The following is a 17,296-nucleotide window of genomic DNA, read 5'->3' as shown; positions in this document are numbered from 1 at the left end:
TCGCCCGGCGCCGTGGAGCACATGGGATTTGCCCCGCCTCGTCATGTGACAGGCACTGCCCGCCCCGTGTCCCCTCCCGAACTTTGGAACTCCCCAGACCGAATCCCCTCTGCGTCTCTGTTCCGCGGTTCTTTAGTTCATTCATACTTTGAGCAAGTATTTATTGACTGCATACTGTGTGCTAGGCGAAGTGCTGGCTGAGGGCTGAGAACACTGAAATTAAAGACTCAGTCCTGCGGAAGTAAATCTTGGACAAATACGGAAAGAAATACGAATTAGGCAGCTTTGAAATAATGTAAATTTGATCATTGAAAGACCTATTAAACTGAATGTTACACTAAAAGGATTGAAACATTCTAAGTAGGGAATTAGTAGATTTGTCTTTTATAGAGATCGGCCACTCCCAGGGAGGGACTAAAACCAATCACGGAAAGTTCAAATAGTGATGGAAGAAGTAATCCAAGACCTCTCCCTGCCCAATAGCCAAGATTTTGAACCGCCTGAAGGGACACACTAGAGCCACATCTAGTTACTCAGAGTCAGCCTGGATTTTAATCCAAACTCTGCCACTTACTCCCCTGGCGATGCACCTACTATCTACCTACTTAATACCTGTTGTAAAATGGGGATATTTGAAACGAGGCAGTCTGGCTCAGTTCTGGGCTTTTACCCATCGTGCTTTCACGCTATTGGATTGTGAGGATTAAAGGAATTAATTTTTGTGAAAGTGCTTAAAACTGTGCCTAGATATCTAGCTCTGTTTTCTCTCTCCTCCTCCCCACCCCCCTCTCTGTATACAAACACATATAATCTCAAAAGAAAACATTTTCTTTGCACCAATGATGAACTGGTCACTCAATATATGACCTTTGTGATCTCACTTAATCCTCACAATTTCCTACAAAATGGGTTGTATTATTATTCCCATTGTATCTGAGTAACTGAAACTCCAAAGAAAGGAGAGCAAAATAGACACACAGAGGAGGAACCATAAGGAGAATGAAAATGCAGATCTAGAGTGTTCTCTGTTACACTCTTCACTTGACTTCTGTGACTTTATCATGTATGGCTGGCTCTGTTTTCTACTCTTCTCATTTCTCTTTCTCCCTAAGCAAACTAATAAATAAAAATCAGTTACTGCCTGCATGCCAATTCGTTCCTAGCTCAGAAATCACTCTCGAATTCCAGTCAGAACAAGGTACTACCTAAAAGACATCTTCACCTAGTCACCTCACAGGCATCTTAAATTGTGTATGCCCAGGTAGAAATGCATCATCTCTCCCCACTGGATAGAGTCCTCCTGTTGCTCCCAAACATGTTTTGCTCATGTATTCTTTTTTATGAATAAGTGCCTAAACAGAAAATTTGGGATTCATCCTACATTCCTTCCCATACACGTCTCATCAGACATCAGGTCCTATTGGTGTTTGAATCAAAATCAAGTCCTGTTGATTTTGTCTTTAAAAGCACTTCTGCCCTTCCCCCCTCCCCATTTCTACTGCCATAATTCAGTTCATTTCCATTGCCTGGTCTCCAAGCCTCCATGGTGAGCTTTCTCACCCAGATAGCTAGCTGACCATGTCACTTTCCTGCTCTCATTCATTGGTCCCCATAGAGAGACACTGTCAATTTCTTAGCACAACAAAGCTCTTCTAAACCTCATCAGCCTGTGTCTCTTATCTCCTACCACAGTTTCCCATAGCTCTATACACAGCCAAACCAAACTATCCACGGTTTCTGAAAACAAATAGCTTGTCTGCCTCTTGCTTTTCCTACTCCTTTAGCCATATCCTGCCTTCTTTTCCTCTGGATAAACTCATCTTTCTCCAAGAATCAGTTTCCTCAAAAATCTCCCCTCACTTACCCGGGCACTTAGGCCCTATTTCAGTGATCCTAGAATAACTTGTTCACACTCCAGTACAACATAATTATTTTCTTTTTCATCATATAAGCTTTGTGAGGATTTGCTTTTCTATATTTGCATATCCACAAACTAAAATAATGTCCAATGCAGAATAAGTAAGTCTCCATTGATATTTATTGCTGAATGACATTAAATGTGAAAGGTTAAGAGCCACTGTGAAAATTTCTTACTCTAAAGTACAATCACTGACTTGGATAGAGAATTATCCTTTTATTTATGTTTTCCAGCTTACAATCACTTTCTAATTTTGTTTCATGTTTTAAAACTTTATTTAGGTATGTTATAAACTGCACATGTTTAAAATGTACAGGGAATTCCCTGGCAGTCCAGTGGTTAGGACTCTGCTCTCACTGCTGAGGGCCTGGGTTCAATCCCTGGGTGGGGAACTAAGATCCCACAAGCCACGCAGCCAAAAAAAAAAGAAAAAGTACAAGTTGATGAGTTTTGACAGATATGTTGAATATCATCACCACCACTACCACAATCAAGATACTGACCAATTCCATCACTCTCAAAAGTTTTCTTCCTTTGGAATCATCTTTGTCTTCACTCTAATCCACAGATAACCACTGATCTGCTGTCACTAGAATTGTATATAAATGAACTGATAGAGTATGTACTCTTCTTTTTTTATTCTTGTACTTTTTTAAAATCTGGATTCTTTCATGCAAAATAATAAATTTGACATTCATTCATGTTGTTATTTGTCACTTTTTTTTTTGCTGCCCTGTGCGGCTTGTGGGATTTTAGTTCCCCCGACCAGGGATTGAACCTGGGCCTTCGGCAGTGAGAGTGCAGAGTCCTAACCATTGGACCGCCAAGGAATTTCCCTTGTGTCACTTTTTATTGTTGAGGAATGTTCCACTGGATGGAAATCACCTTCTAATTTCTTAACATCACCACCATTAGAAATCAGGTAAGACAATTACTATATCCCCAATGTAGAGATAATAGAGGCTTATCACACTGATTTGCTTAAGACAGTTCCCATTAAAGGGGCTTTACAGGTCTGCTGACTCCGAAGTCCAGCATTTCCACCTTTTATACAGGTTTTACACAGGCTGCTAAGTGAGACTAGAGAGAAGACTATGGAGATACTCCATCCAAAGCTGCTGCTTCTCCAGCCTAGCCAAGAGCTTGGACTACTACAGGGTCCACAAGTCTCCAAGGCTACAGAGACTGATTTAACAGTGAGAAGGGCATGGGCCTTGGAGTCAGATGGACTTAGATTCCAATCCTGGCTCTACTACTTACTATGTGATCCTGAACAAGTTACTGAACCTCCCTGAACTTTACATTCCTCACCAAAACACAGGGATAATACCTACCTCTCGAAGTTCGTGAGGTATGTAGAGCAATTATTCTTTCAACATTTATTGATGACCTATCAGGTGCTTGTCACTATTTGGAGCTTAAATCCACAGTGTTTTCCCAGTAAGTGTTGGATAAATGCTAGCAATTATCTGACAGGGCCACGTGTTCTCCTCCACTGCATCCACAGGGGTCTAGGCCCCCACCGGCAGTATAGCTATACTCATACCAGTCCCACCAGGAAGGAGCACTACAGATCAAGAGTGATTACATTCCAGGAAGGAGGCCATTTCTTTCCCATTGCTCTACTAAGAGGAAGGTCAGGATCAAGCTTTCTTGCACCGTTCCCGCAAGGACAGCCTAGAGGTAGATGTTAACATGATCATATCTCTCAAATAGCAGCCTCCCCAAAAGGACAAGCGGGTCATACGAGGTAAAGATGTTCATTTCATTCAGTAGCACAGAAGTCAAGTTAGGAAGAGTGGAACTAACTCTGCTGCCTCTTAAGAGAAGGGATCCTTAGTCCAAAGTCAGGGAATGATGGGCTTGAGGTGGGTGTGCGTTGGCAGGTGGGAATAGGGGGGATGTTTGGGATCTACAAGCCCCTTGGAAAGTTATTTGTAAAAGTTTAAGTAAAAATTTGTGTACATACACCTCTTAGAAAGAAGATCCATTACATTTATCAGCTTCTCAACAGTTCATGCCTCTAAAGATGAACCACTGTTCTAAGATGATTAGGAAGGAGGGGAGAAGGAAAAGGGGCTTAGTTTTATCCATTCTTGGCAGCCTCCCTGCTAGCCCAGGCTCAGAGTTGCTACAAACAATACCCTCTCACATCCACTCCCCACCCCAGTCTGGCCTCCAGCCACAATACCCCAGAAAACAGACACAGAGGGACCTTGGGGATAAAGGTCTTTATTCAACAAAGTTATCTCACTCAGTAACAAAAGAACAGGAGGTAACAATTCTCCCAAAGGTTTGGAGCAGTGTCCACCCCTGATGGAAGGAAGCATGACCCGCTGACACAGCTGCAGCTCAGCGCCTCTGGTGGCCACTTAGAGATCATAGTTTGGGTTCTTCCGAAGGATAACAAAACCTTCTAGAATAGGGGTGACGGGAAGGAACTCCTCAGTGGCCAATTCTGCCCGCTCCCCGTGAGCCAGCAATACTGGGGTTGTGTGTGTCTGGAACCCTGTGATGGTCTTGGGCTTGCCGGCCTGGCCCACCACATCCACTGCCTGTGGGATGAGAAGACTGAGATGAAGAGACTCTGGATAGGAGTACAGCAGCAACCCAGTGCCAATTCACGTTTCAGAGAAATGGTACCTCTGCATTCTACAAGCTCTAGAATACAGACTGAGCCCTCCCCTCTGCTCAGCCCCTCACCTGGCCCACGCGGACAGACACTGGTAATGGCCGCAGCTCCTCATCGAATGTGACCAGCATTCGGGGCTGCATGGCAGCCACCAGCCCATATAATACATAGTGTGACTTGCCTAAGATGACTAAGAGCACAAGACAAATATAGTTAGAGGCATGCCTGAATCTTGGGACCCCACTCCAGCCCTGACTCTTTAATCCCTCAGTTATATAGCTGAACCCACAACCCTCCCCTCATACACCCTACTACAAGCTGGAGATGCCACCCCCATACTCTGCCTACAGGTTGCGGACTTGATCATCACTTTCCCCCAGTCACTCAGAGGCAAAAACTGGGCTCAGTTCTTCATCTTCAAAAGAAAATCTTTTGGGGTCAGATCAAAAGTGTGGGGGATGAAAGTCTCAACGAGGCCCAATGAACCTCAGGAATCCAGAGCAGCAGAGTTAACTCAGAGTCTTGCTCCTAAATTACCAAGGAGGCCCTGGTAGGGGAGTGGAAAGGGCGCCATATGCCACCATGTAAGATTCCTGACAGGGACTCACTGTTGCGGACATCCAGGAAAGAGACAAGCACGGTGAGCAGCCCAGCCACGGCCACTTGACTCATAAGCTGCCGGTCACTGTGGTAGGGGCAGAGGGTGAGTGTGCCCTTCCCTAAATGGGTCAGGCCCTGGGGAAAAGAAAACAAAACAAAATGGAGTGAAGTGGACGTGGGGAGTCACAAGTCACATCTAAGGAGAAATCACCTAACCCGGCCACACAGAAACCTCACAGCTCGTTCACACCCTCCTTTCCAGGCCAAACTCAAGGTCCCCTTCACGAAGCGTCACATCTCCCTTCCATCACACAGACACTTCCTTTGGCACATTCACTCTAAGGAGAAGAGTTCTATTCTCTACCTGTGCCAAGCGCACCATGAAGAGGTTGTTGGGGTCCTTGGCATGATACTGGGCTAACTGGCGCAGCATCGCAGCCAGACGGGCATTATTGGTACCTGGAAATGTTAAGCATTACAAAGACTTGAAAAAAGGGCCTCAACAACCCTTCCCCCAAGATGCTTATGATCTCTTTCTGACCAATACTCACCACTGCCCACCATGCCCATGGCAAAGATGGAGTTATAGGAAACTTCTGGGTCAGCATCATGAGAGAATTTGCTTAGGGTATCCAAGATGTTGAGTCGTGGATTTGAAACGGAGATTAAGGCCAGTGCTAAAGGCACAGCCCTTCGGAGTGTAGGCTCCCCATATCTCAGCTGGTGATAAAAGAAAATAACAAGGGTATCACAGAAAGCAGAAAAGAATAAGCTCGGTTACACGAACAGATGGATAGACGGGGTCTTAATTTTTGTAGAAAGGGTACAGCAAAAAGACCATTTCTCCACCGACAAAACCCATCAGGGAAATTCCTGGGGAAACCCCAGGCATCAAAACTAATATACTTCAATCTTCTCCATGGGATACTCACCAGGTGGCCAAAGGTTCGTAGAGCCATCTCTGCACCAATCTCCTCCCCCATAGCAATAAGGGCAATCCCCAGCACCGCTACTCCCTGCAATTGAAGAGGCAGCAGAGCCCAATAAGCTCAGGGAACAAAAAACTCACCCCTGACTCAAGTCCCATGTAAGAAGAAAAAGCCATCCTGTGGGGCACACCCTGACCCCTCATGTATGGAACCCAGTCTCATGCTATTTCAATACACAGTGATACCCAGAGACTCTAAAACAAACAAACCCACAGTTATCTTTTCTCAGAGCTTCCCTCAGAGGATGCCCAGCTGCCCACAGAACCTGATGTGCTCCCATGTCGGCAGGGGCTTCCTTCTTGTCCTTGTCCTTCTTTTCCTTTTTGTCTTTGTCTTCTTCCTTTTCCTTGGAGTCAAAGTGTTCGCTGCAAATGTGGAGCAGCTGCTGCACCTTCAGTACATTCCCAGAGCCTGGGGCAGGGTGGTAAGGGAGAGAAAAGGTAGAAATGAGAAGGCACCAAGGAAAAGCTTGCTCTAGGAACAGAAGCTAAAGAATCTAAGGCAATCCAGAATGACTTAAGAAAGGAGGTCCAAGAGAGAAGTGAAGAGTCACTGAGGAAGAACAAAGACACAGACCTGCATAGGCACACACATCCACCAGTGTGTTGGCAAAACTGCGGAATGGCTCTGACACAACCTCCAGCGCGGCCAGGATGGCCTCAATGGCCTCTCCCTTCCCTAAAGGAGAGATTCGAGGGGTCAGAGGACATGTACTCCCTTCCAGCACAGCCTGACTCATAAACTCTCCCTGTTGTATCCAGTTACTACCAGCCTTTTGCCCAAATAGAGAGACATCCCCTAACCTAGGTGGTTGAGGCCCAGTCCAAGAGGAAGCCAACGGGCGTAAGTGTCCTTGAGCTCAGTCTCTGACTTCTCCATGATGGTCTGAAGGATAGTGGAAGTGACATCGCCATTGCAGGATCCCACTGCTATCATTCCACAGGCTAGAGCTGTCACACCTGCCACCTAGCAATAGGAAAATCGACATCAAGTTATTAAAATAAGGTGTTAAAATAGTTGTTTACCTATCTTGATTCAAGATAGCCAATTCCTACAGTCCACTGAAACCACATGAGGTAATAACCCCTTTCTGATGGTAGGTCAAAATAACAGTAGCATCAACCATTCACTGAATACTACAGGTCAGCCACTAAGTCAACTCGCTTGCATACTATTAACATTTAATCCTCACAACCCCATGAAACAGGTCCTACTGTTATTCCTCTTTTATTGATGAGAAAAATGATGCCTAAGGAGACTGAGTTACGTGTCCAAGATCACATTGTTTGTAAGGAGAGGTGGCAGGATCTGAACTGAAGCCTATCTGACTAAAACCTATGCTTTTAGGCACCATACTATATTTATCGATCACTAAAATGATTCTGCACAAGTAAGAAAATTTAAAGTTGGCTCATGACTAAAACAGTGTACCCACCCCAAGCTGGGTTAAGTTACTCCCCACTCTAGTCTGGTACTTCCTCATGGATCCCAAGGGCTGGAACTCAATACTAAAATGTTAACTCTTTAGCCTCAATATCTCCTGAAACTTAGAAGCCCAATTCCAAGCAGTTTCACTGAAATGATACATCTCTGTCTCTGTCACACACACACACACACACACACACACACACACACACACACACACACACACACACACACACACACACACACACACACACACACACACACACACACACACACACACACACACACACACACATTTTTTCACCATTTATCAGAGACCGGCAAGACTCAGAGCACCTTCCCTACTATCTCCCCTAAGTGATCAACAAACTCTACTCACCTCCATACTGGACTTGGAATCTCCCATCACAGGTAGCAGCAGTGTTAGAACATCTTCGCGATTGGAGCCAGCATAGGCCAAGCCAAGCCTGCAAAAGCCAGGGAGAGGCAGTCCCCGACACACACCCGACGATAGGACAAGGAAGAAACAAAAAGAGGATTGGTCATTTCAACAAATAGTCACCCAGAGCCAAATACTCAACAGGCACAGTGGTGCTCTTTGGCAATACAAAGGTGAAAGGGCCTGATTCTGTTTTCACAGAGCTTACAGGCTAAGCACTACCAAAAGGAGAAGCCTTACCCAAAGATGGAACCAAGTCTCATTGTGTTACTGTTGTGGAGGACATAGTCTGAGAGGAGTGCCAGAGCAGGGTCACACTCATTTCGGACACCAGAGTTCACGATGCCACAGGCCAGGAGGGCTCCCGACTGAAAAATGTAAATAGATCCTTCACTCGGGCTACTCTACCTTCCTCACCACAAAGGATGCAACATAGGCCTTATTATAGCACCCGCCTTAACTGGAGTTAAAAACAGGGTAGACCTTACCAGTGAAAGGGAGGTCCTGAGAGGGCCCTAGAACATGGGAGGGGATGTCTGCATTAGTGGGTTGTACCCAGACCAACCTTGATATAGTCCTCAGAAGAGTACAGGTACTTGTCAATCTGGGTAAGGCCACCATCCACATCCCACAGCAGAATCATGCCAAGGGATGCAGCTGCACTCAACATTCCTATACCAAGGAAAAATCTATCAGTCTTAAAATGGCCCTGCCCTGAGAAAACTGTTATAAAGAGCTCTCCAAAGAACTGCCTTGGGGATCTGCCATTATAACACATGAACCTAGGAGAACAACAAGATTGACCAAAATTATACAAAGATAGAGTAGGAACAGAATTATACCATGATCCTTGTTCTTGTAAAGCCATTTGTTGCCATCATCAGTCAGCAGCTTGTCCTGGCCAAAGGCTGCATTCACAAAGCCGTTCACAAAAGAGGAGGCCAGGTTCATGCGGGCAGAGTCCACCTGAGAGCCACTGCCCCCAAACCCTGCAAAGGAGGGAAGGAGGAAATGAAGGTCTAGAGTAGGACAAGAAAAGAACACAGTATGGCAGCTGGTCTCTGATTCTGAGCTGGCCCCTTGGAATCCTCTATCTATAACCCCAACAGTGACCTAGGGAAAAAGTATGTGGGAATTCTGAGCTCTATAGGATTCCTAAGTATGTTGGGCCAAGTCATCACTCTCAATACAAGGGGCATAATTAACAATCTTCCAATCCCCAAACATGGAGATGTTTACTCACTGTTGTTCTCTAGGTGGGTTTTATAGATGTCATCAGGCACCTTGGGTTCCATGATGTCCAGCTGAAGAGAAGTCAGAGGATCACAACTGCTCCCCCAGTCCTCCCCTAGCTGTCCCTTCTGTTACCCCATTGAATGGCAATTCTAACCAAGGAGAGTCTAGTCAGAGGCATAATCAGGGAGGTGAAATGCCAGGTATCATCACAACCAAAAAACCTTGTTGGAAAAGGGCAAAGACTCTCACCTCCCGAGCTAAAGCCAAGAAGTTGCTGTTGAGCTGCACATTGGACATGATCTCTGTCAGGTCCTCATACTCCTCCACATCTTCACTCAGCTCCAAAAACACCCCATGTCGGCCTAGCATGAATGCCATTTGCTTCTGTACAACCCTGTGGGAGAGAGCCATCACATCTGCTCAGCCCCCATCCACTAAGGGCACAGAAAAGCCCTTCAAATCCTAACCAGAAACTACATGTCCCAGCACTTCATGCAAATGTCCCACCCATGAGCTTATCGCTTTGCCAACTTTTTCCTTTACATACACGTCCTTGCAGGAGGTGAAAATATCTTCTACCAGCTCCATGTCATTGAGCATCAATGCCAATCTCAGTGCTTCAGGGAAGCGACTGAACTTTCGGAACACACCCAGGGCACAACGCAGTAGGGCGGAGTTCTCAGGCTCGGGCACGTAATTCACACAACTACAAAGGTAAAAATAATAAAGCTATCAGGCATTCATTTACCCCGTTTAATTCACTTACCCAATACCGAATGCCTACTACATACCAGGAAGTATACTAGTTATTGGGACTACTAAGGAGACATGCCGTCTCTGACCTCAAGAAGTTCACAGATGTTAACAAATTCACTACAGCTTGATTGCGACCTTTGAAGCAGATACTCTTGGAGAATAAAGGAGTCACAGTTGAGAAGAAGTGCTGGGGAGGGCAGGCCTGCCACCATTCCCCACCCTGCTCACTCACCTGGTGAGATAGAGGCAGACCTTTGCATATGCATTCTCATCAATGTCTTTCTCCAGCATATCCACCTGCTCAATTTCCATAAGCAGGTCGCAGGCCTCATGCTCTGCATTGTGGGCCATGTTGTAGGGGACAATCTCCTTCACCAGGGTCAGCAGTGGCTCCCGCTGCGTCTTCTCTGCATCATCCAGCTCCTGCCACTCCTTAGCCACTTCTCCTGCCAGATGCCTACGGACAGGCCCAGACTATTAGAGGAGCAGTGCTTCATGGGAAGCACTTCCCTGTGGGTCAAGGAATTCACTATCTGGGAAACTCAATACACTGGTACTCCAAGACAGAACTCAGAACTATATCTCAGAACCCCTTCAGATTCCCAAGAAGAAAAGGTCTTACCTGACATACTCATGACCCCATGATGCCAATTCCTCCTGGGAGCCCACTAGACGATATTTGAGGCACTCACGCTCCCCGCTCATGGTCATGGCCAGAACAGAGATGATGTCAGCGGCAAAACGCTATAAAGAAACCAGTCCTTTGAAGTCAAATCCAGGGTAAGGGGAATGTTACATTATGGAATCAAGATCACTGTCACTACCCCCAAAATTAAATGCTAATTATATCACCAGCCTCCATACTAAAAACTTAAAACATGTTATATCAACTAAGCCTCATAATAATCTTAAGGTTAGTGTTGCAATCTCCCTTCTGAACCAACATGACTGAAGGGTGATAACAAGTGGAGAGTGGAGAAAAATGGAGACTCTGAATTTTATTCCAATTGTAATAATAAACTATTAAAAGGTTTTAAGCAGAAAAGATTCACACTCTAGAAAAGATCACTATGGCTGCTGCATGAAAGACAAACTGTGTAGGAGGTCACAGACAAAAGGAAGAGGGTCAGTTAGGAGGCTGCTGCAGTAGTTCCGGTGAGAACTGAAAACTTGGATTAGGCTTGTGCCAATATGCAGGAAAGTTACTGAACTGGGAATATATTTTAGAGGTAAAACAAATGAAGGTGCATGTGATACAAAGAAAAGAAAAATATTAAGGTTAAAAGTAAGTTAATAATAAATCATGATAATAAAATCCCAAGGTCCAACATAAATGACAGAAACACTGTCATTTCTGAAGACAATCTTCCTGTCAGCTCTTATGTGACCATTTCGATTACGACGAGCAATGTTTTGTTGTTTTAATTTTTAAATTTAATTTTATTTATTTATTCTTGGTTGCACTGGGTCTCTGTTGCTGCGCATGGGCTTTCTCTAGTTGTGGCGACTCTTTGTTGTGGTGCGTGGGTTTCTCATTGCGGTGGCTTCTCTTGTTGTGGAACATAGGCTCTAGGCGTGCAGGCTTCAGTAGTTGTGGCACGTGGGCTCTAGGCGCGTGGGCTTCAGTAGTTGTAGCACACGGGCTTAGTTGCTCTGTGGCATGTGAGATCTTCCCGGACCAGGGCTCAAACCCCTGTCCCCTGCATTGGCAGGTGGATTCTTAACCACTGCGCCACCAGGGAAGTCCCGGGCACTGTTCAACTAGCTCAGATCTCAGGTCTATCAGGCTTCCTGAGATTCACCATGAGCCCCATGGTCTAGACGAAAAGGAATTCCTAAACTAGGCCTCCACCAGCTTCTTCAATAGTTTTACCTTATTCTCCCCAGGGGCCATGTTCTCATAGATCTCCTTCAGTTTGCCGTAGTGTGGACGCAGAAATTTGAGAGGCTTGGGCACTGAAGTCATGGAAGTTGTAGAAGAACGAATCTGCCTCCTCAGCTCCTCCAGGGCTGGTCGGTACAGGGACGTGTCCTTCTCCTGATCAGGAGATGTTAGGGCTCAGACAAAAGGAGTCTCATACCTTAAGTCATAATACAGAAGTGTTCAACAACCTCCTAGGAAAGTAACTAACTGTGTCTTATCCATCTGTGATTGCCCAACGCCCTGCACACACACTGCCTGACACAAAAACAAATGTCCCAGGTTAAGAGTTCAAGAACTGCTTCTCCCACGAAACAAAGCTACAAAATCTTTCAATTATCTTTTTTTACTCCCCTCCCTCACAACATGGTTGTAATATGACTCCAAAATACAGTCTCTCTTTCCCTATCTCATATAGGAGTTGTTGCCCCAAGTGGAATAAAGCAAACAAGTGGGAAAGATCCATACATGCACCGGCTTTTGTTAACATCGTGACTCACCCCCAGTCGTTCCACGAGCATCTCCAGTTCATCCTGAAGTTGTTTGTCCTCCTCAGACTGGAGGATTGAGGGAAGAAGCTCATCAAGACAAGGAATCTCAAACACATCCTCCTCCCATTCACCCTGGGGCAGGTGGAGAGTGAGCCTGCCTCCTTAGGAAGGACCAGGTGAGACAAGGAAAGAGAGAGGGAATGGGAAGCCCTGGTGGGAAGGCAGCCTGGCTTCTGGGCCAGGCTTTACTTGAACGCTGTTCTGAAAAACGAGGGTGACAATGACCCGCCCGGGCCCACCTCACGAGTCGGTGGTGAGGACTGGTAGGGGCGGCGGCGGTGACAGCGCGGAATGGAGGATGAGGGGCAGAGAGGCGGGTGCCGGGAGCCCCGAGGGTCGCCCTATCCGCCCTCTCCCGGGCGCGGCAGGGCCGTTGGGAGTCGGGCCCGAGGCCTGCGGAGCCGCCGTGACTCAGCCCGCGGCCTTTTCCGCCGGCTCCCGGGGCCGCGCCTCACCAGCTCCTGCTCTTTGTCCTTGTCTCCGGCATCCCGCCGCTCCTTGCCGCTCGGCTTCTCATCCCCGCCACCGGGGGACGTCGCTGGGGGCTGCTGGGGCTGCAGCGGAGCCTTCTCCCTGCCACCCTCCTCCATCGCCGCCGCCACTGCCAGCCCGCTGCGCGCGCACCGCCCCGTTTCCCAGATGTCCTCGCGCGCGTGGCCCACGGCGCCCCTCCTTCTCCAGAGCCCGCCTGCGACCGGAAACGCCGCGGCAACCCACCCACCCCGCGGCCTGGGAGTTCCAGCCCTCGGACCTCGCCCTCCGAAACCAAACGAAAACTCTAATTCCCAGCTTCCCGCGTGCCGTAGGCACCTCCCCGGTTCGAACCTGGAGTTTCCTGAACGCCGTCTGGGGTTTGGGGGCACCAGCTGCAGTAGGAGTTGAGCTGGCTGCGAGCCGAGACCGCCCCTCGATTCCGCCAAAGCAGTGTGAATAGTACACCCCAGTGATACCCCCGTTAGCCGCGTGGTGGGACAAACAGAAGAGATTCTTGAAATCCTGGACGCTTGATTGCCGTCTTTGTGAAGTCTGTGTAATCTATGTTTAGTCCCACACTACTGTGGCATATTCACCTCCCCAGCTGAAGAATAGTGCTCTACTATTACCATAAAGATGTGGATACCATCTTAAATCCACCTGCGGAGCCAGATGGAGTAGAAATGAATACATCAAGCCCTATACCCTAATGCGAAGTTCTGGAGCTAAAAACGGGACAAGATAAGGTCTTTGTCCTCAGTGTGTCTTTTGGTCTTCCTCTCCCTCTTATGACTTAGAGGGGATGTGACCGACACTTTATGTCAGGACTTATTTTAAATGATATATATTGTTCGCACAACTTTTTGAGTTTGGGAGGATTGTGTCCATTTTACAGCGGAAATCGTACAGTAAGTAGTAGAATCAGGATATGAATCTCCATCTTTGAGTCTCCCAAGTTCTTAAGTGTTTCAGGCAAACCTTAAAGTTCTTCTGATCTGGCTATGTGTATATATCTAGAAGGTGAGAAAAGAGGAAGTAATTCTTCTCCCTTTCATCTGGTGGGAACACTCACCATTTGGCCTGGAATCTTATTTTATGGGTCCTGAGGCATTAAAGAATGCAGAAAACGTTTGTTTAAAAAAACAAACCACCTGTCACAGCACAGTTAGCATTGAATGAATGTTGTTGGCTAAACATTTGTATAGGTATTGATGTAAGGGTCTGATGCCCATTTTAAAACTTGTTGCTCTTTTCCACTCAGTGTTTGGATACTGGGGATGACCTTCCACTTGCATCACCGGTGATGGCCCCAGCCCTAGTCTACTGACAGAAATTGGATGGTCCATAGCTGGTGTGCCTACTCTGTTTTCTGGCTTCGAGATGTCCATACTTTGTCATGCTTTCTTCAGTCATCAGTAGAGGTATTTCTCCTAAATCTTTCCTATTTCCACGACTTCTTTCTATCCGATCTCAGATTTTGTCTTTTATACCAGTCACATCCCCACCAGTACCTTAGAGGAGACGGGGTGATGTTGTGGCATGAAGCACAGGCTATTAACAGCTGGTGACTCCAGGTGAAGAGTAAACGAATGTCTGTGGACTATGTTTCAACTTTTTTGTAGGTTTAAAATACAAAGTTGGCAAAGTTTGTAAAATAAAAAGTTTGTAAAATAAAAAGTTGGGGGTGGGTGGGAGAACATAAGCTTTAGAGAGGACAGACCCGGTATTTAAAACTAAATTCTGCCCTTCACCAGCTGTGATATTTGGGCAAGCTTCCTAACCTCTCTCAGCTTGGTTTCTTCTTCTATGAAATGAGAGTAATAAAGTATCTCCCTCGGAAGTTTTTATGAGAATAAAGTAAGACAGTGTATATAAAGTGCTTAGCTAAGTGCCTGGCAACTGGAGAGGAGGCAGTTAGCATTTTCCAGCTTCCTCAAATTTGCAGGGCTGCCCCTTGCTCCCCACCTCCAAACACTCAAGCCCCAAACCTCTCTGGCCAAATGCAGATGTCTGGCAATTATTCTCAAGGCCTTATGATAACATTGATTTCCTGCCTCAAGCTTCATTTCGGTCAAATTGCTCTCCCAGAAGCACTCCTTCCTACCATTTGGCCAGACTCCCAGCCTTGTGACCAAATTGCTCTCCAATCAGGGGACAGCCCATCACCTGTCCCTTCCTACCACCTTCTTTCACATTGCACCCACTGGCCAGCCATGCTTCCCCCAAACGTATGGCCTGAGCTATAGAGCTACACATTTTATGGATGGCTCTACTCATCTGAGAATCATTCGACCCAAAGCGTCACTTATGTAATACCAGAAATGCTTCAGGCCAGACACAGCATTGCACTGTTTCCACTGGGTTGCTACTTTCTTTGTGTGATATTTTTCAAAATCAGATTGCATTGTGGACCTTTTACTGTTAATTCCCAGGACTGAAAGCAGTTGTTACAATCCCCTTTTTTATAACTACTGTTACAACTTCCCTTCTTCAGGCTCTCACCTCTCATTATGCCCCTTGCATCTACCTCCTTCTGATCTCCCTGAACATTTCACCACTTCTGAACATGCCCTGCCCCTTCAAGCTGGATTAGTCTTTTCTTGTTGCTGTTATTTCTGTATGGAATGCCCTTCACTGTTTTTGGCTAGCAAATTCTCCCATCCTCTGTACTCCAGCTCAGTATCACCTGTGTAGGAAGCCTTTCCTGTTCTTTCAAGTTATTAATTTCTTCCCTGTACTCCTACAATGCTTGATACATACCTCTCCCTTCCTCCACTCTGAGCTCTTAGAGGACAGGAACTGTGTCTTATTCAACTTTGTGCCCCTAGCACCCAATCTAATACCTGGCTTGTGGTAGGCCTTGACAAATATTTGTTGAATAAATGAATGAATGAATGGCTTTGCATTCAACTTCAGGTCATCTTTGTTTATAATAATAGCCCATTGGGAGCTCTCTTTGGAGCCCAGAGCTCAGCACTGGGAAACTGTCAGGAGTCTCCATTTGTGACTCGTGATAGGTCTACTGAAACTGTGCTTATTTTATGGAGATTCTCTTCCAACTTGACATTTCGAGAGCACTTCCGAGTGTGAAACCATACTGTTTGGCATACGTTACTGTATTGTGCATGGGAATTAGTCAAACTTCCAATGGGATAGTGTAGGGTACGGCCCAGCACCTTACTAATAACTATTCTCATGTGTCCACCCAGGAGCACCATCCATTATTCCCCCTTCTGTTTTAACACATCAGAGCATATTGCAGATGCATATTTATCAGTTTGGCAGGCTACTAAGGGTGGAGGTAACATCTGTCACTTGATGTTCACCTTGCCTTGCCCATGGAACCAAGCACCTGCAGAGTGCTCAACAAACAGTGCCACCTGGCTTAATTTCAGGTCAACATGTGCTTAGGTTTCCTGCAGCTGCATGGTTGTCACATGTACCTGGCCCGGATGAGATAGGGGCCATGAAAGTGCACCTGCTGGTAATGGCCTCACTTGGAAGCATGATAAAATTGCCCAGAAGGCAGATGTATATGCTTGAGTCTAAATTCTGCCATGACTTAGCAGACTAAGTGGTGGTGATTAAGAACATCTGAATCCCAAATCTGAGGCTCTGAGTTCCAAATTGGACTTCAATGTCTTAGCTGACACTGGAACTTATGTCATCTTTCTCCTTAATTTCGCCACTTGTAAGATAGAGACAATGATAGGACCTCCTTATAAGTTGTTGTGGGAATTTAATGAGGTGATGTTTTTAAAGTGCTTAGCACAGGCTTAAGCAAAAAAAGAAAAAACAAGGGACTTGGTAAATGAGGGCTGCTCATTATCATCATCATCATCATCATTATTTGACACTTCGACCTTTGCAAATATGGAGTTTTTTTTTTTTTTTTTTAACCGGTACACAGGCCTCTCACTGTTGTGGCCTTTCCTGTTGAGGAGCACAGGCTCCGGACGCACAGGCTCAGCAGCCATGGCTCACGGGTGTAGCCGCTCCGCGGCATGTGGGATCTTCCCGGACCGGGGCATGAACCCATGTCCCCTGCATCGGCAGGCGGACTCTCAACCACTGCGCCACCAGGGAAGCCCGCAAATATGGTGTTTTAATGCCACAATGGCCAGCTGGTCAGTATCCCTAGCTGGCCTCTGAAATCAGGTGTCAAGGGAAGGGCAAGGCTTTGTGAAACCAACCCTATCTCCTCTATCATTACACTGACATTATAAATCTCATACTCTGTGCAAGACCCAAACTTCACAAGCCATTTCTTAATATTTCTTTGGGTTCTGGAACCTGCTAAGCCCATGAATTCACTTCTTAAAACATTAAAGCTGATCTAGTCCTCAGAGATCATC

General features: G+C 46.3%; 1 protein-coding gene across 1 annotated transcript; it reads right to left on the bottom strand.

Annotated features, from left to right (window-relative positions):
- Nucleotides 1–4,132: 4,132 nt before the first annotated feature.
- Nucleotides 4,133–13,092, bottom strand: PSMD2 (proteasome 26S subunit ubiquitin receptor, non-ATPase 2). Its single transcript, XM_082654357.1, has 21 exons — nt 12,923–13,092; nt 12,417–12,473; nt 11,869–12,033; nt 10,618–10,739; nt 10,228–10,452; nt 9,787–9,945; nt 9,489–9,633; nt 9,247–9,307; nt 8,846–8,992; nt 8,569–8,675; nt 8,244–8,371; nt 7,944–8,031; nt 6,943–7,105; nt 6,716–6,817; nt 6,405–6,550; nt 6,083–6,166; nt 5,702–5,870; nt 5,515–5,609; nt 5,159–5,285; nt 4,622–4,740; nt 4,133–4,473 (listed from the first exon to the last, which is right to left on the bottom strand). Exons 1-21 carry the CDS (start codon nt 13,055–13,057, stop codon nt 4,291–4,293), a joined length of 2,727 nt encoding a protein of 908 aa, XP_082510483.1. The 5' UTR covers nt 13,058–13,092; the 3' UTR covers nt 4,133–4,290.
- Nucleotides 13,093–17,296: the final 4,204 nt, after the last annotated feature.

Source organism: Grampus griseus, assembly GCF_964374135.1.
Source record: "Grampus griseus genome assembly, chromosome: 5".
NCBI lineage: Eukaryota > Metazoa > Chordata > Mammalia > Artiodactyla > Delphinidae > Grampus > Grampus griseus.
The sequence above is the reverse complement of the archived record's forward strand: the minus strand, read 5'-3'. Positions and strand labels throughout refer to the sequence as shown.